Raw genomic sequence first — 25,840 nt, 5'->3', positions numbered from 1 at the left:
TAGTCTTCTGAATATTTTAGCAAAAGTTATTCGCAAAAATAGTTTAACATCATTTTTTTTTTAATTAATTGTTATACATATAGAACCATATTTATTTATAATACATATAGGACCATATTTGTCTCAGAAAACAAACGTCAAAATAGACCATGTAAGATTTACATATATATATATATATATATGGGTGTGTACAGACGCAAAAACAACATTTGTGATTTGCAGATCTTCCGCTGTATCGCTGCCTACATGCGCACGAACGTAGAAAAGCTTTGATCGATAAGAGACAAAAACAGAGACGAAAGCGAATAAATGGAAAAATTTTCATTCTCTTAGGTCCCGCTGAGACGCTGCCTATCGAAATGAACATAGCAATGCTTTGCCTATTGTAAAAATTTTAAAATCGTTCGACGCAAATATTTCGAAAGTGGTTCAATGAATCTTAAATGTGAAAAATTTGTGCAAGGTTTCAGGTTGAGCACTTTAATTTTATGTATAACTTGTCCCTGTACGATTTGTAGATCAATGGCAATAAGTGCCTATAGAAGGCCAATTTGCGTTGGCAAAATAGCAATGATGAAGACAAACGATCCACTGGCGATGAAGATGCAGATGGCGACTCCTTTGGTGGGCGGTGAAGGTGAAGCCGACGAAAACTGCATACTATGGACGAGGACGAATAAACGACGATGAAAAGGTGCGCACAATTGATGGACGATGACCATAAAAATACGTAGATGGACAATGACGATGGCCACGAAAAAACGAAGAATTTGACCACTTTTAGCTCAGTTATATTGGCAGGAGATTTAACAATACTAGTGAAACTTTTCTAACGTTTCAAATTGTTGCCTTTGCACCCGCTGCTTTCTCGGCAAAAATTGGAATAGTCCAAAAAACGATGAACGCGATTTTATATGTATGTGTGCTTGCTAATTTTTCCTTTCTCCTTCCACCCTTCGTCAAAATCCGACTACGACAGGTTTGAATTCTGAGATTAGTGTTGAGCAAAGACATCCCACACACCAGTGAATCATCATGGGGATTCACTAAACTCCAGAGCGGCTAGCTTGCTGCCTGGTCGACGTATCTTAATGGAACTGGTGCGGACTTCTGCGCTCCTAACTTTGCCATCTTTAGCGATGAACACCTCGGTTATTGTACCTCGCTCCCACTGGCTTCTGGATCTAGCGGAATCGCATACTATGACCAGTTGTCCCGTTTTCAGTGATGTGACCTCAGTTTGCCATTTAGAGCGTTGAAGAAGTTGCTACAAGTATTCGGCTGTCCATGTCTTCCATAGTCGGTCCTTTAAATTTGGAGCTATGCGCCATTGCTTCCGGAGACACACTCTTTCTTCATCTAGACTAGGCGTTTGAGTTGAATTGAGACATCCCGTCAAGTGGTTCGGAGTTAATGGCTCATCATCCTGCGGCGATATGGCCAACTCGGTTAATGGCCGGCTATTTATTATATTTTCGGCTTCTATAAGGGTGCTTCGGAACATTTCTAACTGTGGTGACTCTTGTTGCAAAACGCGTTGTAATAATCGCTTGACGCACTGTATAAGGCGCTCCCAGTAACCGCCTGCTGATGGGTTCGCAGGGAAATTGAATACACACTGAATTTTGCGTCTTGCCATTTCTCCATCTATGCGGTTGAAGTCAAACAAACGTTCATTTTTCAGCTCTTTCTGGTCCCCTCAAAAGTTGTCCCGTTATCACTTCTAATTCTGATGGGGACTCCTCGACGATTTATGAAGTTACGCAGGCACAGGATAAAGGCGTCAGTTGAAAGCTCATCAGCAACCTCTAAATGCACAGCTCGTTTCGTCAAGCAGGTAAACAACGCAACCCATCGCTTTTCTCGTCTTCGTCCGATTGTTACACAAAACGCTATAGTCAACTCCGGAGTACGAGAACTGGCTCATTAACGGAATCGCTGGTTTAGCTTTGTTGTAGGTGCACACCGGACACTCCCTTTTCGTTGACTTAAGTAGTGCGCGCGTGCACGGTACCAAAACTTTTGTCTCATTTTATTGATGGTAAGGCAATCGTTTTGATGGCGAAGTTCACAACGATACTGTTCCATAATAAGTCGTGTAACATGATGGTTTTGAGATGAAATAACCAGGCGTCGAGCAGTAATAGGCAGGCAGTACGCGGAATCAATTCTGCCGTTGACTTTTACCAAACCAGCGATATCTAAGAACGGTGTCAGCAGGTATACCGAACTCGATTTCGAAAGAGACGTTTTCTGCTTAATTGCGTTCATCCCTTCGGCAAAAGACTCGTTCTGAACCCTTCGAAGAACGGCTTTCTCAGCGTTGGCAAGCTGTATGATATTCAGTTCTCCTCTTTGACCACTACCAGACATGGTATTGTGGAAAAATCGGAAGTTTCAGGCGACAACTCTATTGATTTTTTAAAAGATGAGTAATTAGTAATATTTATAGCATACTCGCCAGAATTTGACAGCAATAAAACTCCTCCCACGCATTCTTCCGAAGCATAATGGTCAGACATCAGCTCTGGTATCTCCCACCTGGTCCCGTGAACCACCTTGACGTTCAGCGTGGTCGGAATCCACCGTAATTGGTCCGCAGATGTGACAGGGAGCTATGGTTTTACGCTGACTCCGAACGGCGATTGTATTTTTATGAGAAGCTGTTTTTCATGGCAGAAATACACTGCCTGCCCATGGGCTTGAACCCAGGCTCTGCGGAGTGGAAGCGCGCACTGCTTACCACAGTGGCCGCAAAATCTATATATTAATACGCTAACATAAATTTTGTCCGCCTTCGTTTAGAGATTCTACCGAACCGATTTCAAAACCAAGAACCATTGGAAAGGCATTTTTTCGTAGATGAGCAAAGTTGTTATGGTTTCAAAATTGGTTGAAAATTGCGGCCAAAACCGTCGTTTAAACATTTCCGTATTTGTGTATAGATGTTGCTGCAACATGTTCAATTTGATATGTTTCGCATCTTGCTTCACTTCGCATCTGAAATTAAGCTTTGGAATAAAGATATGTAAATATGAAGATGACGAAATAAATGATAACGATGAAGACAAGAAAGAGAAGGCAAAAGTGAAGACACAGATGAAAATATAGACAGTGAGAAATACATAAGAGTTAGGGTAACTGAAAGGGTAAACAAATGTATTGTATTTTTGAAGTGAAAGTTCTTTAGCGGCGATTCGTTGGTTGGGAGTAAATGGGCAATGATGCACACGGAAATTGTGGCAACGGAAACACGTGCTTCTAATATTGTTTGTGGTATTAATTTAACAAAAACGTGCTGATAAGGGGTTTAAGAATAAGACTGAGATTAAGCCCAATACAGGAAGGAAAATTAAGTTTAGTACGTACATAAACGAAGAAAATGTTAAAGGTAAAGGTAAAAATAAAAACAAAAACAAATATGCGTAAAGATAAAGGATAAAACGACGATCAAGGTTAATTTAAACACTATAAGGTAAAGGTGAAGGGGAATATGCAAAAATAAAGATAAATATGAAGAAAAATGTGAGGATGAAGATTGATATTTTTATTGATATAAGAAACGATATTGCTATCGATATAATAATCGATATTGTTATCGATATAATAATGGATACTTCTATCAAGACAACCGATATTGTTATCGATAAAATAATCGATATTGTTATGTTATAAATATTGTTATCGGTGTAATGATCGATATTGTTGTCGATAATGTTGTCGATATTGTTATCGATTTGTTTAACAATAAATCATATTATCTGACATGATATGGTATGACATGACTTCACATGATATAACATTATATAACATGACATCAAATGACATCGCATTTGTTTCTGTATCGATTAACTAAACTACTAAAAGCATGCGCATTGTTTTCTTTCAAAATTAAATTGTAAAAAACTGATAACAAGCTATGGCTCTGATATTTCAGGCCCCTTAAAAATCCCGGCCCGGGGAGGATTCCACCATTCTTACCCTCTCGACAGGTCTGGGTAGGGATAAAGATAGAAAAAAGATAAAGTATCACCTTGAGCTTATAAAATTATATTAACTACCCTATCGTTATATTCACATTTTCTAAATAAGTAACGTAAGTTCCACTTCTTCAATGTGGCCCAGTTGCACTTATTTTTTCGATAGGAATTGAAACAAATTCTGCTATAAAAAATTTAGTTATCGAAAATTATCAAGTTACCGAAATTTTTCGAGTCATCGAAGTTTATAGTTATCGAAATTTATCGAGTTATCCATATTTATTGAGTTATAACAACGTGTAAAATTATTGAAATTGACCAATGTTAATTGAGTTGTCGAAATTTATAGACACAGAAAATTAGTTGTCGAAATTTGCGGATAGATATAGAGCTATAAAAATGTATGTGTTAGCGAAATTTGTCAAGTTAGTGAAATTTATCAAGTTATCGATATTTATTGTTGTGTTTAGGGATTTTAGTGTTCTTGAAATTCATTGAATTATAGATATGTATCAAATTATCGAAATTTATCGACAAACTGGAATGTATCGGTTATATTCCAATTCCTGCCAACGACCTTCAAAGATATAAAAAATTTAAGTAAAGGTTTAGTTCGAAAGCAGGAGATTTGCCGGCAAGAAATTTTGTACATTATAAGTTAAACGACGGGCTACGTTAGAAAAACTCTCCAAAGGTGTTAAAAAACTAGAACAACGGTCGCATTTCGACAGTGGCTGGCACTCTAGTATTTATTGTTTGTCTAAAATTGGGAATCCAACTAAGCGAGTGTTATCATTGTTCCCCCTCACCCTCTGGGAAAATGTAAATTTTCTGTGCAATATATATAACTAGTTTAATATTTTAAACAGATGGCAACACTATTAACAAACCTTAATAAATATTGCAAATGTTTCAAGTAAATTCGTCCATCCCTTTTTGAACGAAGAGAGGTCTCAAATGGCGTCGGTTTTGCATTTCCTCAAAATTCAAACCACCGTGCACCGCTAAAAAAGGTCGTAACTTCAAAAAATAAAACCTTAATGCACATTTAGAATGACGGTCAGTGATCGGACTTTTAAAAGATTCTGTGTGGTAGAATCTGAAAAAATGTGGTAGAATCTGAAAAAATGTTGTAGATATCAAAAAAATATGGTAGATCTCTGGGTTTGGATCAAACTTTGTACAAAAATTAAAAAAATTCTGCAAGGTTTCACCCAAATGGCAAACTTTTTAATTAGACTCCTAAACAAAATTTAATTTTAGTATAAGAAAGTGCAAGATTGTTTTGGCAATTTTTTTTCTTGACAGTCTAAAGCCCTTCCTTCCATATTAAGATATTTTTCGAACATATTTTAAGAGATTTCTGCAGCCTTGCGGAGTGCTGCCAGCTTTTCTTTTTTATCACATCACGAAGTAGCGAACAAATGTGGCACGTTCCAGAAACAGCCAATTGGGATTTGCCGATTTTTACAATTTTCAAGTAAAAGTAAACAACGCGTCAGAAACCTTACATGCACTTAAATTTGGTAATACCCAGCAAAGAATCGGTAATCGCTTTTAGTGGTAACGTGTTCTAGAAGGCATAGCATTATAATGCCTTCGAATTTTTTCGCTTCTTTTAGGCATTGCCGGTAATGGAAAGTAGAATGTCCTACAATATTTTATTTATTTCGCTTCTTTGCTTCATTTCAGGGAATGCAAAGTAGAATGTCCTACAATATTTTTTTTATTCCGCTTCTTTGCTTCATTTCGGGGAATGCAAAGCAGAATGCTGCATCGTAGTCAGCGGAAAAATAGAATGAATATTCAAAAATTCGTTTTCTACCGTTACCTTCTGTGGAAATTTGTCTCGCATAAAAATCATGTTTTGCTTTGTTCAATTTGCAGCGAAGTTGAAGTCAGTGAGCTTAAGCTTAATTAAATATGCATTTATGTACATACCGATTTTTAAGTAAAATCTAAATACCTATATGTATGTATAAAAACTGATTTATAAAAATTTTAATTAATTTTAATTTTTAAGGCATTTTCTGATTTTAATTTAATATAAATAAGAATGTACTTATCTAGGCATTCTACATTAGTTTTTCTGTAATCCATTCTTTGTTCGCTTCTCTGGATTCTGTTTATCCATGCGTTCTCCCTTCGTTCGAAGGTAATGCTGCGGGTAATGGCTTACCCGATGTACTATTCGCCACAAGCTTTTCTCCGAGTTGTCTGGTTTGTGTCATCAATAGGGGTATTTTCCGAGCACGGAAACCTCGGGATACTCCGGTTGACCCTGCGATTATAGTCAAATTTCAAGCACATGCGGATAGAAACAATTTTCTAAAAACTCTGGCGAATTATAAATGATCTAAGAACAGTGGACTACGGCTAACTCATGCAGGCATACAATCTGAAGCCCCTGTCTTCATTAACGAGTCGCTAACAAAGCATAATTACCAGATTTTCAAGTCAGCCCATAATCTCGAAAAGCGGAAAAAAGTTGTATCTGTGTTCACCAGAGGAGGCTTAGTTCACATTAGGCAACAGAAAAACAACAGTCCGCTCGCAATATACATCCTGGGTATACTCAATGAACTGGAGCACACTAGTCCACCTGGTATCCAATCCTTTCGCGACGGGAATATACACCAAAACAGCGATGATCCACAAGATGTCTGATTACTACTACTGCTATTATTGTTCTTTTTATCTCTTCTTTACTGAGAAGTGGTCATAGTGGTGGTGTCGCAATATATGTTAAAAATTGTTTGTCTTGTAGATTATGTTGTGCTTCTGGTTGTGGTGACTCTGTGGAATATGTGTTCATTGATATCTTTTCAGGTGAAAACAAGCTCCTGGTCGGCTGTGTGTACAGACCCAATCGTCATATTAACTTCTCCAATTTCACCGAATTTCTTCAACCGTTACTCGACAACTACAACAACGCTGTGGTAGCGGGTGATTTCAACAGCAACCTTATTGTCGATTGCAGTTTAAAACTTAGCATGGAGTCTCTAGGTCTTTTTCCTACTAACACCTACTTACCAACACATTTTACTAACACCAACAGCACTTTGCTTGACATATTTTTTGTGAATGACCTTAGTAAATCCCTCCACTGTAGCCAACTGTCTGCACCTAACTTTTCGAAACACGACTTGATTTTCTTGATTTTTGATTTTCAAACAACCAGAATACCAACATGCTTCACATACCACGACTTCAAGAACATCAACTATACCTCTCTCACTGATGCGGTGGAGTCAGTGGAATGGAATCTGATTCGAACGCTGGTAAATATTGATGACCAAACTAAGTTCCTTCAAGAACACATAAATAGGCTCTTTGATGACTTCGTTCCACTCAGACGCAAAATAGCAAAATACAACAGCAGCCCTTGGTTCAATTCTAAATTAAAAGACCTTATTTCTACTCGTAATCAAACCTATGCGAGGTGGAAGCGGTACAGAACCCCTGAAGCCTTAAGCCGCTTCAAAACAGCTCGGCAATTGTCAACAAAGCAATAAGGTCTGCGAAAGCTACGTATTATAAGGAAAAGTTCAGCTCAGCCATGAATTCTAATCAAACGTGGAATACAATTAAAGAAATTGGGATGGGAAAATCAAAGGAAAGTTTATCTCTTCATTCTAACCTAAATTTAGACGAATTAATTTGTAGTATTAGTCCATTTGAGTTTGTTTGTGTGGATGACTGTGATGTCGTGCAAGCCATACTATCCATTAAATCTAAAGCCGTGGGATTTGACAGAGTTCATGCAAATTTTAAAATAAAATCCTTCCTTACGTGACTTACCTAATCAACTCAATTTTGACCACCAGTGTCTTCCCTAAGTGTTGGAAAGTTTCTAAGATAATCCCTGTTCATAAGAAAAATAACGAGTATCGACCAATAGCTATCCTTCCCTTTCTATCAAAAGTGGTAGAGCGTACTTTACATCAACAAATTATTTCCTATGTGGACCACAGGATATTATGTCAAAAGATGAAGAATTTATTTAACTTCTCTGGTCCAGCATGCTCACTGATCAGATCTTATCTCAGCGGCAGAACTCAGACGGTGAGTATTGGTAGCAAGAATTCTGATTTCCTATCTGTAGCCACAGAGGTCCTCCAGGGTTCAATCCAGGATCCTTTGTTATTTGTTTTGTACGTCCTTAAATATTGTAATGTCCACATATATGCTGACGACGTCCAATTATATCCTTCTCCAAGTCCTTCCAGGCGCACTTAAAAGGGCAAAATTATAGGTAAAATGGTAAATGGGGTACGAAAAATTGAGGTACTTAGGCGGATTGGGTAAATAAGCGGGGAGGTACTTAAGAGAGGGATTTTCTTCAGATTACATTCAAAAATTCACATTGCCCAAAAATGTTGGTTACTTAAGCGGGTTAGGTACTTAAGCGGGGGGACTTAAGCGGGTTTCACTGTACCTATCAGAATAAGGTCAATCAACAATGCACTGCGTTTCAAAAATGAGTTAACCAGTTTTTACTATAGTTAATTATAATTATATATGTATTAATTGTATGTTTGTTCCTCTTGTACGTTCGTTATACTATACTATACTGTACTTTACTTTATTTGTACTTCCAACAAAACTAGGACTAGGATCAAAACCTTGTTTCTAGTAGATATACATACCTTAGTTTGACAATATTTTGTGCAAATGCGTATTCGTGTGACATGGCTTTGTGAATTTTATCCAATAATTTGGATGCTTAAAAGATTCGATTTCTATATATTTAATGGTTATTAATGTTTTTATGTTTTTAAAAAATATTTTTAATCTTTGTTTTTCTTTTTTTAATATGCAACTTCTATTACTAAGTTGTGCTAGGATGAAGTTTCCAAATAAGCGAATAAACAAACAAACAAATAAAAATCGAATAGATGGCAACCCTAACAAAAAATATTTTCAAACTAAAGTTCTATTAAAACTATTTATTTTGCCTCTCATATTTTAATATTTCATTAAAATTGTGTAAAAGCTAAATAAATTAGGCTTTTCAAACAGGTGGCAACCTTCTGCGAAGCATTTTCAAACTGAAATCTTTTAAAGCTCTTTCGTCTGATACTTTGATACATAACTCAATTACTTGAAGAATTAAATTGAATTTAATTTTTTTATCACCTGGCAATTCTCCTAAACAGTTCAGATATAAATCCTTCTCAAACCCATGAACGATTAAATCACCTGTTTTAGTAATTTATTTAACTTAATAACTCATTTAAAGCTGGCAACTCTCTTCAAACCATCAAACAAAATTTTGATGTTTAAACTGAAGATTTCTTAGCACTCTTTCGTTTAACACCCATATTTTAATACTGCATAAATTCGGGGTTTAAAGCAGGTGGCAACCCTTTTCAAACCATTTTCAAATTACTATCTTTTTAAACTCCTTTAGTCTGGACCCCTGTGGGGGAACATTTTGTAAATTACTTATGTAATTTCCCTGTTTAAAATTTAATTTGATTTTTTAAACAGGGGCAACACTCTCACAGTTAAGAAGCAAAGCTTTCAATAACCATTTCAACTGATACCTATGGCAACTCTTTTTAAAAAGTAAAACCTCATTGCACATCTGCAACCAAGCCTTTTAATTTGACACCTCGTTTTTGAAAATCGAGCGAAGGATGGGGATATGATGGTATTGATTTATAAATAATCTCAACTTGATTTTTTAAAAGGTAGCCTTTCTTTCCGGAAAAGTAAAAGCTTACTGCACATCTACATATTAAGCCCTTTAATTTGATACCTAATTTTTGAAAATCAAACGAATGGTTCAGATCTGATAACCTGGACAAAAAGTCCTTTCGCGTATTATATATATAGATATAGTTAAATTCGACTTTTTAAACAGGTGGTAGCCCTTTTGAAAAGTAATTTCGAGCTAAGATATTCCTAAATATTCTTCGTCTAACATTGCGATACATATTTTAATCAACTGATGAATTAAGTTGAATTATATTAATTAAACATGTGGCAACTCCGCTAAATATAGTTCAGGAATAAAGATTTTGCAACCCCCCCTTCGATTGATACCCATATTTTAATAATTCATTTAACTTATTTAATAATTTGAATTTAATTTTTAAACAGGTGGCAACCCTCCTCCAACACCTCAAAAATATATTGCGTGTTCAAACCAAAGTCTTCTTAATATTTTTTCGTTTCACATGACTATTTTGAAATTTCATATAACTTCTGGAGAAGTTAATTAAAATCGAGATTGCAAGAAGGTGGCAACCCTCTTCAAAATATTTTCAAACGGCCACCTTCTGAAGCCCCTTTCGTTATGCGCCCATATGTTGAAACATGTTTCTTAATTTTCTTAATTCAAATTGAATTAAATTTTTTAGACAGGTGGCAACCCTCCTAAAGTTAAGTTAAGAAACAAATATTTTCAAAACCTTTTCCACTGATACCCATTTTGTAATAATTGATTTTTTTTAGATAATTTGAATGAAATTTTTTAAAAGGTGGCAACTCTTTTCAAAAAAGTAAAACCTTATTGCATATCTGCAGTCCAAGAGTTTTAACTTGACACCTTATTTTGGAAAATCAAACGAACGGTGATGTTATGACGGCATTGCTTATTATATAGTTTATATTCAATTGTTCTACAGGTGGTAACTCCTTTCGAAAAAATAAAACCAGTTTGCACATCTACAGGCCAAGCGCTTTAATTTGACACCTCAGTTTCGAAAATCGAACGAACGGTGCAGATCTTTATGCGGAACAAAAAATGCCTTTGCGTATTATTTTGAACTTAATTTTTTAAAAGGTGGCAACTATTTTCGATAAAGTTAAGCCTTATTGCACACCTAAAGTCAGAGCCCTTTGATTTGACACCTCACTTTTGAAAATCGAACGAACGGTGTGGATCTGATGGCATTGATTATTAAATTATTTGAATTCAATTTTTTATCAGGTGGCAACTGTTTTCGAAAAAGTAAAACCTCATTGCACATCTAAAGACCAAGCGTTTTAATTTGACATCTCATTTTTGAAAATCGGGCGAACGGTACAGATCTTTTATGCTGCACAAATAATCCCTTCGCGTATTATCTATATATACATAGATTAAGTTTTATACTTTATTAGTTTCTATTAACCTGATTTCGGACTTCAAGTGTTAGCAGATTTAAACTTGTCAAACTAATGATTAAAGAGAAATTACGTAAAGTTTAAAGAAAAACGAGTTAAAATGTTCCACCCGTCACGATGGAATGGCACTGAGGTAAACAGCGAAATATTTGAATATATACGCAATTACTTTTAATTGTAACTAATTAAAATATTTTCATACAGCCAACGTAGCAGTCTTTTTTGTAACGTAAGAGTTTTTTCATATTACACGGCATTACACCGTGTCGCAAAAGTACGGGCGAAACTCGAAGATTTAAAGAAATGATTCGAAATTTCGTACCAGGGGGTTTTCGAATCCACTGTCAGAATTGCAAAATTCAAAATGGTGGATCCAGTATGGCGTCTGGTAAATTTCGAGCTTTGTAATTAGATTTCTTAAGAAGATTTTGAGTAGCTTTAGTGTCACAGAGTGCAAAATTGAAGTAGCTAGGACTAACCGTTGATTTTTGAAATTTTGGCAGTGTCTGCGCCACAAAAATAATTCCAGAAATCAACATTAAGTCCCAGCTACTTGAAACATGCACTTTATAGTACTTAAATTAAATGGGCTACAAAACTGCATACTCAAAATCTTTCTGTGAAATCCAATTAAAAAGCTTGAATTTTTTACATACAGGTGAACGTAATATAAGCGTGATAAAAAATTACATTATAATTTCAGTGGTAGATTTGAGCAGCTGAATTTTATTTTATCAGAAGCGAATCCTCTTCTAAGTAATCTCCAATAGGTTTGAACGGGGCATCCAACAGCATTTTATTACTATTTCATTTACTAACTTAAATTTTGTAAAAAAAAAATACCCGTATATTTCTATTTCTAAAAGAATTCTGATACAGTGTTGATATTCAACATTTTTTTTACATATTTCACTAACCTTCAGACGTAGGTTTGGTTGGATTTCCTTTACTCAAAGTACTTTTGTATGTTTACAACTTTCCCCTTTGAATCTACTTTAATGTTGTGCTTGTGCGAAGGCGACATTCCGACTGAAAATAAAGAGGGGACTTGAGGTATAGGCCGTGAACGGTTTTCACTTCTTAGAGGATCCCTTAAGTCAACATTGATAAAAAAGCCCTATCTAGAAACTTTTTGCCCAATTTTGGCCGCACTTTTGGATTTCGGCTGCACTGTGCGTCGCGCTGATCTGCACACTTGTTGGAATACTTGCGGTATGTAATTTGTAGAAAAAAAATAAAAACGCCGCGATTTACGAAATTAATATTCAAAATTTCATAAATCATTTAACAAAAATATCCTCTGGCGAAGACAATTACGTTGTAGCTTGCTATATTTATTTTAATTTATTTACTTCTTACTTTTTTCATCTTGTTTTTGAAGCGGCAAAAATGTGTGCAGTAAATTCTTTTACTCACCGGTCCTACTGCAGTGCGGTATATTAACCAACGTAAAATAAAGGGTATTTTTTTCAAAATGATTTGGGAATACGTACATACAACTTGTATGATAAAAGTTAAATCAAATATTTACCAGTTAATTATATTATTTAATTGTACAAGTTCCCCTGCTGTAGCGAAAAATGGAGCAAAATCCTTTTCAAGGACTTCGCCATTCTTTGCTACCAAATGCGTTTACTTCATACTGCACGACGAAGCCAGCACACAGTGGTTCAAAATTGGAATTTAATGTTCATAATACACCGGAGCCTTCATTTTTCAACACCAATTTTTACTAAAAATCAAAAAAGGAAGTTTATGTTGGTGAACATTTTTTTATAACATTTCAAAATTTTTTTTGTGCATATTTTTTTGTTTTGGGAGAACCATACAATTGTTTTCAACTAGTTTTTGTTATGTAACGTTTAATAACTGGACCAGGGGAATACATTTTCTTCAAAATTGCTACTTTTTCTGCATTTTGCACTAAAAAATTTAATATTATCAAATAAAACTCGTAAATCAGGCTCAACTGGTCTCTTGCAAATATTGTAAGCTTTCATAAAAAAAAATAAAAATTAATCAAATTAAGTGAAAAAAGCGTTGTAATGAAGGCTCACGGAGGAATTACGAACACTAAATGCCAGTTTTGAACCACTGTGCAGCAGAGGGTTTATTGTTCTCTTTCAGTGGAACTGGAAACTCAGCGTGCAACACGATCCTGGGCACAACTTTCGCTGTGCTTTATAGATTGTACAAAGATTACTGATTAAATAGAAACCCGTAAGTGGGGTGCGAAACAAACTTTTAAAAATTTACCTCTGAAAAATGCAGAGCCGATTTATGGGTAGTTTAAGAAATAAACGACAAAACACGTCCTTTATTTTGAAAAAAATTATAAAGGACAGGGGGGTTAAAATAAAGGACTGTCCTTTAAAATAAAGGACGGATTATCACCGTAGGTATGGCGAACCGGGCTGCCAACTATCCTGACGTACTGATTTTATCAGTGCAGTACTGATTTTTCAACTCTTGTACTGATTTTATTAATTTCTTTAACCAGTACGCTAATGTCCTGATTTTTCAAAATTTATATTGATTTGTACTGAATTTTCAATTCAAACAAAATACTTTAAGATTTTCTTAAGGTTTATACACAACGCTGGAGCTTCCCTAAACTGTACAGTAAAAAGTAAGAAGAAAATAATTCAATTGTAGTTGACATGTTTCAGATAATGTTTGATATGTCCAAGAAATTAATACAACAAAAAATCAATCCTTTTATGGGCATATCGCCGGGTCGTTACATTCCAGTTGCGATAATATGATGGAGCTTAAATTATTTAAAAATAAGGCTGAAGTTTTTTTGTCGAGTGTTGTTAGTTATCTCGAAAATAACTTTCAGTTTAATAACAGCCAATTTGGATATTCGAATGGCTTTTGCCTATAACTTACAATTCTTTTTTCACAATTTACTGACCTTGTAAAAGAGTTTTGCATACAAGACATAGAGTTGGATACTCTTTTCAGCGAATTCTTAGTCTTTTAAAGTTTTTGCGTAGTTAAAAGAAATAATTTAAGCCATGAGGAAATATTGATGAAGTCCTTAAATAGTGGTACTCTTCCACAGTTTGAAATGTTTTTTTTTTTTTGTAATACCACACTCAAACGAAGCATATGAAAGAAATTAAAAGTAATTTTAAAATGATATGTAAAGAATTCTTTGACTATGTATAGGCTGAAGATGGAAATGATCTCATTATTGCTATTCAACAATGTCATAAATATAAAATAATTTATTGGCTTCTGTGTACAATGATGTGTACACTCATGTTAAATTTAATGGCACTTTTATTTTTTATGAACTATGTTTTATTTATATACCAAAATATTGTTAAAAACAAGTGTTCTGGCGTTTTAAAGTATTGTCTGTTACTTACATTCATAATTTTATTTAATTTTTATTAAAGGATAACTATGAAAAAAATTCTCTTTCATTTTATACCCATATTTCCATACATTGTATAATTTTAGATCAAAAAGATTTTTTTTTAACCACCATTCTTGTTGAGAGATAAAGTTAAAAAAAAAAAATCAGACGTCTTGTGAAAAAAATAAAAACGCAAATTTATTGTATTTGAGCTATAGCTTCGTACATGTTATAAATAAAAAGCAAACAATTTTTTACAAAGGTTTTTTATTTTTTATTTGAATCTCCTTGTGTGGGCCTATAAAGAGCTGATTACCCCAAGCGTTATGCGCTTTTTTCAGTACTTATCATTTGGTAATATGTATATACTTAAGTATCATAAGCATAATATCGATTGTTGCTTTTACATATATATATTAATAAATAAGAAAAGATCTATTTCGGAGAAACAAAAAGTGACATTATAAAAAGGGCTTTAGGGTTTTATGTATCTAAGTATTAAAAGACGTCAAAGTAATCTTAATACATATGTACATATGCAATTAATGTATGCAGGACGTGATGAAAATATAAATACGTGTTGGTCTAAAAAAGATGTTCTCTTGAAAAAATTATAAAGTGGATATTGCGACAAATTTTAACTTTTTGAATGGGTCCTAACCCAAAGATATGTCCAAAATCCTTTCGATTACTTTTCGTTTGACATCGAATTGTTATATATTACCTAAGTTAACGTAAAGGGCATACATTTGTTGTGGCCATATCCGTATCATTTGATCTATCAAAATAAAACATAGTGCCAAGAAGCTCATTCGAAAGCAGATTATTGTACTCAACTTTGAGATCAATTTGTCATGGCGTATCGTGTTAGTTGCGAACTTTGAACTATTGCCCTATGGAAAATAAAAGCAATTTTTTTTCTTTACCTGGTAACCAACTATTACAGTAGCAAAGTGGCAAATTTTGTTTGGACGATTCTCACTCCAACGACTGGTCACAATCCTAAATTTTTAAAATCAGCTTTTTGCATCTATCTTTTGACAGTACATACCTCTTACTACTGTAAATACATATACATATGTGTATCTTTTACATGCCTTTCTCAATTTACGAAATAACAGTTTATATGAGATATGTACAGTGCTGCCAACTCTTTTCGAGTAAAAGAATCCAGATTTTTGTAAAAACCCGTTAGAAACAAGCTAAACAAGAGCTGAAAACAAAATAGGTTTATATTATTATAGTTTTAGGCAATTCATTTAAACCACTACTTGAAATTAAAATTAATAGGTAAGACAGGTTTACAAAAATACTGAACTAAACCTCTGTTATTCGACGCCCTGAATGCGAATCCGAGGTCTGTTAGCCTCCATCACGTCAGGTTCGAGGTCATTTGAAGGTCAAGTGGAGAAAACTTCCTTGAAGAAACCTGAAAATTCAAAAGAATTCTTCTGAATTCGACCTTGATATCTAGATGATCTTGAAGAATCAAGGGATTAAGCGACAAAAACTAAATTTTTATTTTTTATTTTTATTGAATAAATTTTTTGTCCTATTTGACCCTCAAATTACCTCGAACCTGACATTATGGAGGTTAACGGACCTCGGATTCGGGTTCAGCAAGTCTAACATCCCACATATATGAATTTGCAGGTCTATTCGATGATTTTTCCCCTACTTTACCTTCAAATGACCTCGAACCTGTCGTAAGGGGGGCTAACAGACCTCGGATTCGCATTCAGCGCGTCGAATGCCATAGGTGTAATAGAATAATACAGCTGGGATCGAATTTAATCAGAAATTAAAATTAAGTACGAAAGTTAATATAACTATATATAAGTGTATACTATTGCGCAGCTTTGTTTTCACCAAGTTTAGCTGACTGATAAAGTTCCAGGTCTGCATTAGACCAAGGTAGTGAGAGTAAATGAAATGCAAATTCAGCCGGATCGGAAATCAATTTGAAGCCACCTGCATCCGTATAAGTTTGAACTTCTGCCCAAAATTGCTTTGTATTACTTATCTTATTCCATTTTACAAAATTAATTATATTATACTGAATAATTTTTTTTTCTATGATATCATATTTCCTCGAGCGATGTACGTAAAACATTGCCCACTGGAAACCTATTCGGCCCTATTACGCTTGTCGAAGTCGACGCTGACCACAGTATTTTTGCGGAAATGTGTTCCTCGCAAAACTACAGTGTTCAGCGAAACCGCAGTTAGATGAAAAAATTGCATCAACGTCGACGTCGACAACCACAATAGGGCCGTTTATCTCTTTTGATTGTATCGAAATTATTTGGTAACTTTAAATACATATAGCCCAAAATATAATAACGCAGTGGCAGTGACAGTTTTTCGAAATCAGCTGTTTTTTTAGAAACACTGCCACTGCGCTATTGTATTTTGGGCTTATGTATGTACTATATTGTATAAGGGAAAAAGCTAAAAATCCGTCAAAAAATTTCTCAAAAAGCTGGATTTCCCCCTCCCCGCAATTTCTAATTTCCTGCCGCTAAATGGACTTCGAAAAAGCCAGATTTGACGGGAAAAGAGCTAAATTGGCAGCCCTGGATATGTATGTACTTACTTATAGTTGGAGTATCTTTGAATTAAGAATGTGTTTTTGACAATGGTGAAGTGAATTGATGCTTAAAAAAATGTGTATGTATATGCAAAACACATGTGTATATGTAAAACTCTTGTAAATTAACCATAAGTTATACCAAAACTGGATAGCATTGGCGATTCATGCTTTCTGTCGACATCGCAGTAAATTCCAATATGCTTGTCTGTATTCATTGGACATGAAGACATATATGAGGGGATTTATACAGGTTGTTAAATAAATAAGTAAATATCCACTTATATTAACAATATGAAACACTGTGGCGCCCTTCCAAATTTTTGTGATAGTTATAGGCAAATGACAGAAAAGAAAAGATATAAAAATAACTAATATCATTTTTAATAATCGTCGATCCTTTTGGCTCATTCTTCCAGGGTATATGGTAGAGGCGTTAGATGTGTTTCCCATAGAAACATATTGGGTTTTCCTAGGTGATATTCTGTTGGACGATGTTTTTAGAGATGGATATGTGATAAAGCCTTGTTGACTGAAATAATTATGAAGATATAATTTCTGTTTCTCTTTTGTTTTTAGCTTACTTTTGAGTTTTCTTCATATCGCTTTCAGGAGCCACATCTACCTTAGGCGGTTCGGTTTGGTTCTCTGTCATCTGAAATTATGTAAGAAATTTATTATTATTTATTTATTTATTATAATACATATTTTCTCTTATTATTTAATAATGATATTTTGGCGCTTTGACCGAGCTTCTCATCCAATTTGTGGTGTGCGTCTTGACGTTGTTACACAAATGAAGGGACCAACAGTTTTACGCCGCCTCTGAACCGCAAATGGATTTTAAAAGAAGCTTTTTCATGGCAGAAATACAATCTGAGGTTTACCGATGCCCGCCTGGGTGCGGCCGCTGCACAGTGGGGTAATCGACCCTGAAACTGGAGATCAATTCATACCTACATTTAATTTAAAATATTTTGATGTATTTGTATAATTAGTTTAGTAGGATATTTTTTATTTATGAAGGTTTTTATGGCATTACCGAAGAGTGAAAAAAGTGAAACTTTAGTTTTTAAATAATAAATAAAGAAATAATTTTTATTATTAACGATAATTTGTTAAAATCATAATCATCATCAATTACAAACTAAATATTATCACTATCACTATCATAATTATCCTCATCATTATCTTCATCACTATTTTCATCACCAGCATCATCCCTTTACGGAAGTACTACTCTCAAAAGATTTCTTCATAGAGCTGATTAATTCACCCACGTTGCCAAGCAATGTAATAATAAGTGTTTTGTTAATTGTTCATCAAAAAGGAAGCATCATTGTCTTTTTTATTTTTAATGCTTTATTTCGTGCTTCCAGGACTTCTTCTGGCAATTGAACACACATAGGTAGGCAACAAAGCGTGGGATATTATCTCTGAATCTTGGATGAAATATTTGTGGAGTGTTGGGGGCATTTTGTCATTCTCCGTCTACCCGTAACTGTGAGTTAAAAATATCATCGCTATCATTATTTGTATTCACTGCACATGCCTTTCATGCATAGAAATAACAAACTATAAACAATAACAATGATTACAATTAACACTAAAAATATGCAATAACAATCTTCACGGTTTCTCATACACCCTATAATTCATTGAACAAATAAATAACGCCATTCTAAGGGCCAGCTTTCCAGTGCCGGGCTGTGGTGTAAATTTAGTTCCAACGCTGTTGTTGTTGTTGTTGTAGCGGCTACAACAACCCCGCCCAGATCGGTTAGTCCCTCAGTCGTTGTCGTCAAGCTCCACTAATGGCAGCCCTAGGAAGCGTGCAGCCTCGACGGGGTCTGTCCACAGGGGCAGGGGCGTTAGCGTGGTGGGGTTTAGAGGACATGCGAAGAGATGCTGTGAGTCATGGGGCGACTCTCAGCATGCCGGGCATTCATTTGGAATATCTTCGCTTAATCTGCTCAGGTATGAGTTCAACCTGCTGCAGTAACCAGAGCATAGTTGGGCTATTGTGGTCCGAGTCTCCCGTGGCAGACTAAGTTGTGTGCCCAGAACGGCATTCACAGTTCGGGAGTCTACCTAACTCGAGACTGCCTCTCTGTGAATGCCTTTAAAGGCCTGTCGATAGGCTGTCGGGTCCAGAGGTTGTTTGATGAACCTCTGGACTTCGTCCGTCAGTTCGTATAGATGCCTCCTGACGTGCCTGGGCGAAGGCTCTTCTGCAAGGAGTTGCCTGTTTGGATGGCCATATCTGTGGCTCCCAACCAGGAACTGCCTGCAGAGCTGTATGTTATGCTTCTTAACTGGGAGCATGTGGGCCTCCTCGTGCAGGTGGTGTTGCGGCGACATCAGGAGGCATCCTGTCGCTGTCCTAAGTGCCGTGTTCTTGCAAGTCTGCAGCTTGCCTGGCTGGCCAATTGCCTTGTATGTTTCCAGCAACGATCCTTTGTCTTTGCCCTAGGTGCTTCCGGCTAGCGACTTGAGGACCTTGTTGCGGCTTTGTACTTTGTTGACAATTGCGGTTGTATGCGCGGAGAAGGAGAGCAGACTATCGAATGTTACTCCGAGTATCTTCGGAGTTGTTCACCGTCGGAATTGATGTATCATCGACGTGAATTCCCAGTTGGAGTCTGACCTCCTTCGTCCAGGTGGTAAAAAGTGTGGCTGAGGATTTTGTAGGGGAGAGGGTTAGGCTCCGTGCAGTGAAGGAGCGAGAAAGCTCGGCGATATAACCGTTTACTTTCGCGCACAAGTCATCAATTCCATCCCCTGATGCCATGATCGAGCAATCGTCGGCATAAGAGACGAGGTTGAGGAAGCTTTGAACTATAAAAGTTAAACAGTAATGGGGAAAGGACCCCACCCTTTGCAACCCCCTGCTTTATTTTCCTCGGTTTCCTCGATTTGTCTCTAAAAGTTACCGACGAGTGACGACCACTCAGATAATTCGCCGACCACCGTTTTAGTCCCTGTGGGAGAGAGGAGGCCTCTATGTCTTCTAGTAGCGTTGAATGGCTGACAGTGTCGAACGCCTTAGACAGGTCCAGCGATACTAGAATGGTTCTCTCACAGGGCCGCTTTCGATTTAGGCCACGAGTTATCTGGGTATTTATGGCGTTAAGTGCTGCTGTGCAAGTAGCAAGGCCCCTAGTGTCTTCGATACCGGGAAAGGAGTGTTATCGGACGATAAGACTCTCTTTTGTTGGCTGGTTTCCCCGGTTTGAGCAGTGGGACCACTCTCCCCATCTTCCAGATGTCTGGAATGACGAGAGTGGCCATTGACAAGTTGAGGACCTCCGTTAGGTACGCTACTCCCGTAGGGCCCAAAATTTTCAGCATCATCATGCATATTCCGTCGGGTCCAATGGCTTTGGAGGCTTTCGCCTTCCCGATGGCTACCCTTACCTCACCGCGGGTGAAAACAAGAGGTGCACTTGGTTTTGGCAGTTTGTTCAGCCTTCTGGTCACTCGACGTTCGGCTTTATCCACTGGAGGATGCAGGATGAACTGCCAGCTAAAATAGCTCGCGCATCGCTCCGGGTCCGACGAAGCGGGTTCACCAAAGTCTATTTCAACTCTGTCGCCACGTCTCGTCGGGTTGGACAATGACCTCACGGTTGACCAAACCTTACTCACACCAGAGGCGATGTTGCAGGTCCTCCGAGTTGAGATCCCTAACGCCGGGATTTCCGGGATCGGCTAGGACAGCCGCTTCTGCAGGAAAATTCAGACGAGGGTCCGAGATGCATCCCGCTTGGATGAAGCGGGCTGCAGCAGCGGTGACAACCCTGCGGAACTTACGTTCACCTACGCGAACGTGTTGGTATGGGTAGTGCAGTGAAGGCGCTTTCAGCAACATCCGCGAAGCCTTTCCAATCAGCTTTAGAAAAGTTGACATAGGTTCGGTGATCCGCAGAAGCAAAGTCGGCTGGTTTATCAATCGAGATGATTATAGGCAGATGGTCTGATGCTAGAGTCAGAATAGGTCGCCATGATACGCTGTTTATCAGACCAGCGCTGACTATTGTTAGGTCTGGCGAGCTGCAGCAGCTGCCCATAACCCTTGTGGGTGCGTCGTCCTTCATTGTTCTGAATGTCGAATCGTCTATCTGCTCAACCAATTGTGTTCCCCTACGATAGTTTGACAGGCTTGAATGCCAAAGACGTGGGCGTCGCCAGGATCGAATTTAGGGCGGGGCCCGACATATAAAAAAATCCCAAAATTTTCATCTTTAAACATTCTGTTTCTGGCATGCGGGAGACGATATGTACTTGCCAATTTGTTTTACAAAAATTATTTAAAAAGCAGACGTCTCGGTTGCTCAGCAAACCGGCTAATCGTTTCTGCAACTATTTCACATTGATTCTTTAAAACAAATTTTCGATGTATTCTTAAAATGCATAAACCTAAAGGTAAATTTTATAGGAAATTAAACTAACAATTTATTAAAACTAGTAGTAACCTCGAAATACGGGCGAGTACTTAGCTCAAAATTTATTTAAAGAACTTCGTGAAAGACAACAATTAATCTTGTATTGCTAGACACCTGATAACCCAGGATAATTTTTAAGTTCTTAAAAGACATTACTCTACTCTAAGCTTCGTGCAGTGGGTCATGAGAAAACCGTCATCTTTAAGGTATAGTCCAACCTTTCACAATATCTGGTATTAGTCTTAATCTGAAACGCAATAATTATTGAAAATTGGCGCCCTTTATGGCGAAAAGCATTTAATATCACACTTTCAAACTAAAGCTTTCTTAAACCTAGAAGCCTAATCTATTTGGGAGTAACGTAAAGCCTTAACATACGCCGTAGAGGCTTATGTACTTAAAAGATAACCTGTGAGCTAAAATATACTTAGTCCTGCCTTATTTTTTAAAGAATATTGAAGTTGTGAGTTTGACTAATAATAAAACATAGTTTTATTAATAAAAACTATAACCACATTTATTTAAAACAACAAAATAAAAAGTAAATTTTGTGTCAAAATTAAAAAAAAACCCATTCCGTATACGCCTCGCAGACGTAGATTATACTTTTAGGGTTAACCCTTTCAGTACAAAAATTCAACCACTGGTTCTAAAAAATTTTCAATATGTATACCGGCTAATTTTGGATCGTTCTTTTTAAAAATCACATACAAAAATGTGTAAAGCTTTGAGGTTTGCGGTCATTCAGGGTCCTTTTTATTGGTCAGTGATATCCTAGGTGTTTAAAAAAGAAAGGGATCTCAGCTAGAGCTCAGCTAGATCCATGGCTAAAGAAAATATTGCACTAGATTTAAAAACAGATATTGAAAAAGGATTTGCCGCTTTGAAATTATTTAAATGTACGTTGGCATACTTCATAAACGCTTTTTTATGTTACATAATTGAGGATGCATTTACAATATCCGAAATCCTCCTTTTTAAGAAAAGCAAAAGAAGAAAAGTAGATGTTTTTGGTACAACGTATAACTGTGAGTCTTTGTACTCTACAATGGAATTCGTAAAGTAAAAATACCGTTCACAATTAGTTGCTTTCGCGTACCTGCTAATTATTGAAAGTTATAAAAATTATCAGCTTTTTGTGTTCGCGTATGCAAAAAACTTGCAAAGTAGGGAAATTGAGAGAGCAAAATGACATTAACAATCGTGGTACAAAGCTCAATAAAAATATTAAAAATAAAATGTTAACAAGCCACAATAACATTGACAAAATGACATTTCATTTGAGGGAAATCTGCTAGTTTCTGCTGGAAAAATTTTTGCCAACAGCAATTTGCCTACAAGAAAACAGCTGATCAAAAACTGCTGGTTGGAATTTACGCAACTCCCTAAATTGAATTTGATGGTTTGGAAGTTAAAATAGTAAAATGCGACTAACTAAACTTATAAGAAGTAAGAAATTATTCGTTTAGTCCGTGAACTGTGTCAGGATAAGACTTCGAGATTTGTTTTCTTAAGTTTTAAATTTTTTTGAATGTAAACAATATTTCTATCAGCTGTTCATCTAATTTGCAAGTTTCTGCAAATTTTCTGTTCGCGTACTATTTTGGATATTTTTCTCTTGTGAGATAACAGATGACATTACGCCGGAATTTCGCTGTTGGACATTTTTTACTGGAGATTTTAAAGGAACGTACCTATTGATTATCCAACATTTAACAGAATTGTTACCAACGGCTTTAACTGACCTAAAACCAGATTTTGAAAATCTCGCCAAAGGGATCTTTTGAATTTTCTTTTATATCTATTTCACGTACAATAGAATAATAATAAAATTAATGTTTTTCCTTTCTAATAATAATTTTATTTAAAAATAAAATTTTTGTTTTTCTTGTTCTTTTTTTTGTGGCTCTTTGTAGCATTTAGAACTTATATGTGGCTCTTTTCGGCCTCGGCCTTGCCCACCCCTGCTATATACATTTTCATACAAGGCAGGATTAAACCAGGGTGTTAGTGATGTGTGTTGCCGTGCCGCCACATGCTGTGCTTGCTGCTGCTGAGGCTGTTGCCCTGTGGTGTTAGTGGTCGGCGTCGCAGCTGGGGGTTGCGACCGAGCGGCACAGCATGGGCCCTCATAGTCGCTCGTCCAATCTCGCGTGGTGCGCAGTCTTGAGCATACCCTAAAGAGACACCAGCCAAGGCATGTGTTGCACTTGACTGATGTCACATTACGGAATATCCTGGACTGGCATACCGTGCAGATTGTCGGAGGAACTAGGTGTTGTTGGCGGTGGCGTGTGGGTGGTGGTGCAGTTGTATCTGTAATTTGGTCTGTTGTGTCTGTGGTATTGTCTATTGTATTGTGTTGTGGTGCGGTGGTTGTTTGTGTTGCTAAGGCGGACTCTGTTGTGCCGTGGAGGCAATACGATTGGTGCAGCAAGGGGCCACGTACGCAGTGGTCCGTTGCCTGTGAGTCGTGAGACCTGAGAGACCTGAGCAAACTCGGAGGTGGCTTCGCCGACCTAAACGGGGTTAGATCGCCGAAACAACAGCCCTTGGTCGGGTAAAACCCGAGTCATTCCGGTACGTAGAACTGGCTGTCGTGAGAATGTAGTTCCAACGCTCGAGCTGGTTGGTTTAAACTAATTTTAGCCAATCAATGTCAGCCAGCTCTTCAATTTAAACGTAGTTTACGTGATCTAAGTTTAAACTGGCACTGCAAAACTGGCCCTAAGCTGTTATTATAAAAGTTAATAAACCAAAATTTAGTTTTATAAATCTGTGCGGATATGTATCTATATAAATGTATACATATATTTTTGATACCTGCAAGCACTAAAAATTTCGCTTTTAAAATAACAGTAAATAAATAAATAACAGTATTTAGCCTACTTTTGATAATATAATTATGAACCTAATAGCTATGCTGTATGTAGGGTAAAAAAAAATATATATATAACTATATAAATAAATAGTAACTGAGCAAACAACTAAGACAATAACAATATTACTTTCTTGTTTGTTTTACACTTAGTTTGCACTTGTTATATTTGGTTTTCGTCTACCTCGCGAATTTCGTGCATATTTCACCAACCAGGTTATCACCCTTATTCTAGAGCCCAAATTTTCGTAATTCGTAATTCATAGCTACGTTACGAAAAACGAAAAATTAGTTGTTTTTCGTAGACAGCTGTATGAAGGAAAACAAAGTGGAAAGGAATTAAAAAAAAACATTCATCAAATGCTTATTAATGTTAAAATTATTTGATTCTACATATTTTGAAGGAAACGATGGATTCTATTGTATTTGCAATTGTAGCAGCAGGGTAAAAGCGCGATGGAAATGAATTCAAAAAGATATGCGGAGCTGTCGGGCATAGTAACCATGGATGCATCTATGTCAGCTTCTGGTCGAATTCCTGAACCACAAGCCATTACTCCTCCTATGCCTGAAGAACTGGTTCTCAATCCAGTTAATGCAATAACAGCTTCTTCCAAGCCATTGAAAACATGCACTTTGTTAGGTCCATCACCTGTTGCGCTTGCTTCTGCCTTCGGCCGCGCTTAGGGATTATAACCCTTACTAAGTAGAATTCTCCTTTTTGTGTTGCGGGGAAGAGGGGCTTCCGCATGTCAAAAGTATACAACATTTCTTGTGCATATCACTCCGGCTACGCCGTCCACAGTATTTTTGCGCAGAACCCACGTCGAAATTTGCAAAAAAGTGCATAGTGCAAACCGAGTTTATTAATAAGCTAGTGGTAGAAAATTTGAAATATTTATCTTAAAAAAATGTGAATCTTTTGATTACACGTGTATGTTAAAGTTTTTGGGTTCGGGCTATGCGTTTGGACACAACAACCGAAAATCATTGTACATTAACTAAACCGGACCCACGTTTCTCGATAAGGGGCAACAAACATAATTTTTTGCTTGTTCATATGAAGCAGTGGATAAAAATATACATATTTGCGAAAGGCAAATTTGTTTGTTTAAAAGAATACCATTAATATTTCCTGCAAACACACATCGATTTACGTCTTTTATCTCGCTTCCGACACAGAATTGTTTTCGTACAAAATTACGCAAAAAAGCTGCCAATTTCTTGTTCGTTCGTTTTTGCGCATGCCATTGTTCCGAATTTCGAAAGTTCGAAGATACGATTCGGATTGCAGCATACTATTTCTTGGATTCGTAACAAAATCCGAATACGAAAGAGTTGCAGAATAGTGGTGTATATTATATAAATCGATATACTGAAAAAGTGCGCAGACATGCCGCAGAATGAAATTATAACTACTAGTGTTCGCCCAGCGGTTGAAATTCAACCGCTAAAATTAAGGAT

At 36.5% G+C, this 25,840-nt stretch overlaps 1 protein-coding gene across 1 annotated transcript in view; it reads right to left on the bottom strand.

Moving 5' to 3' along the window:
- Positions 1-16,882: 16,882 nt before the first annotated feature.
- LOC118734128 (cholecystokinin receptor-like) overlaps positions 16,883-25,840 on the bottom strand; it is a 37,433-nt gene continuing 28,475 nt past the window's right edge. The window contains exons 3-4 of the mRNA XM_036463840.1: positions 17,638-17,708; positions 16,883-17,585 (exon numbers count right to left, since the gene is read on the bottom strand). Coding sequence (XP_036319733.1) covers positions 17,219-17,585; positions 17,638-17,708 — 438 coding nt within the window. The 3' untranslated portion in view covers positions 16,883-17,218. The remainder of the gene's footprint in view (positions 17,586-17,637; positions 17,709-25,840) is intronic.

The sequence above is a fragment of the Rhagoletis pomonella genome, unplaced genomic scaffold (genome assembly GCF_013731165.1).
Source record: "Rhagoletis pomonella isolate Grant_MI unplaced genomic scaffold, Rhpom_1.0 Rhpom_scaffold_00002, whole genome shotgun sequence".
Lineage (NCBI taxonomy): Eukaryota > Metazoa > Arthropoda > Insecta > Diptera > Tephritidae > Rhagoletis > Rhagoletis pomonella.
The sequence above is the reverse complement of the archived record's forward strand: the minus strand, read 5'-3'. Positions and strand labels throughout refer to the sequence as shown.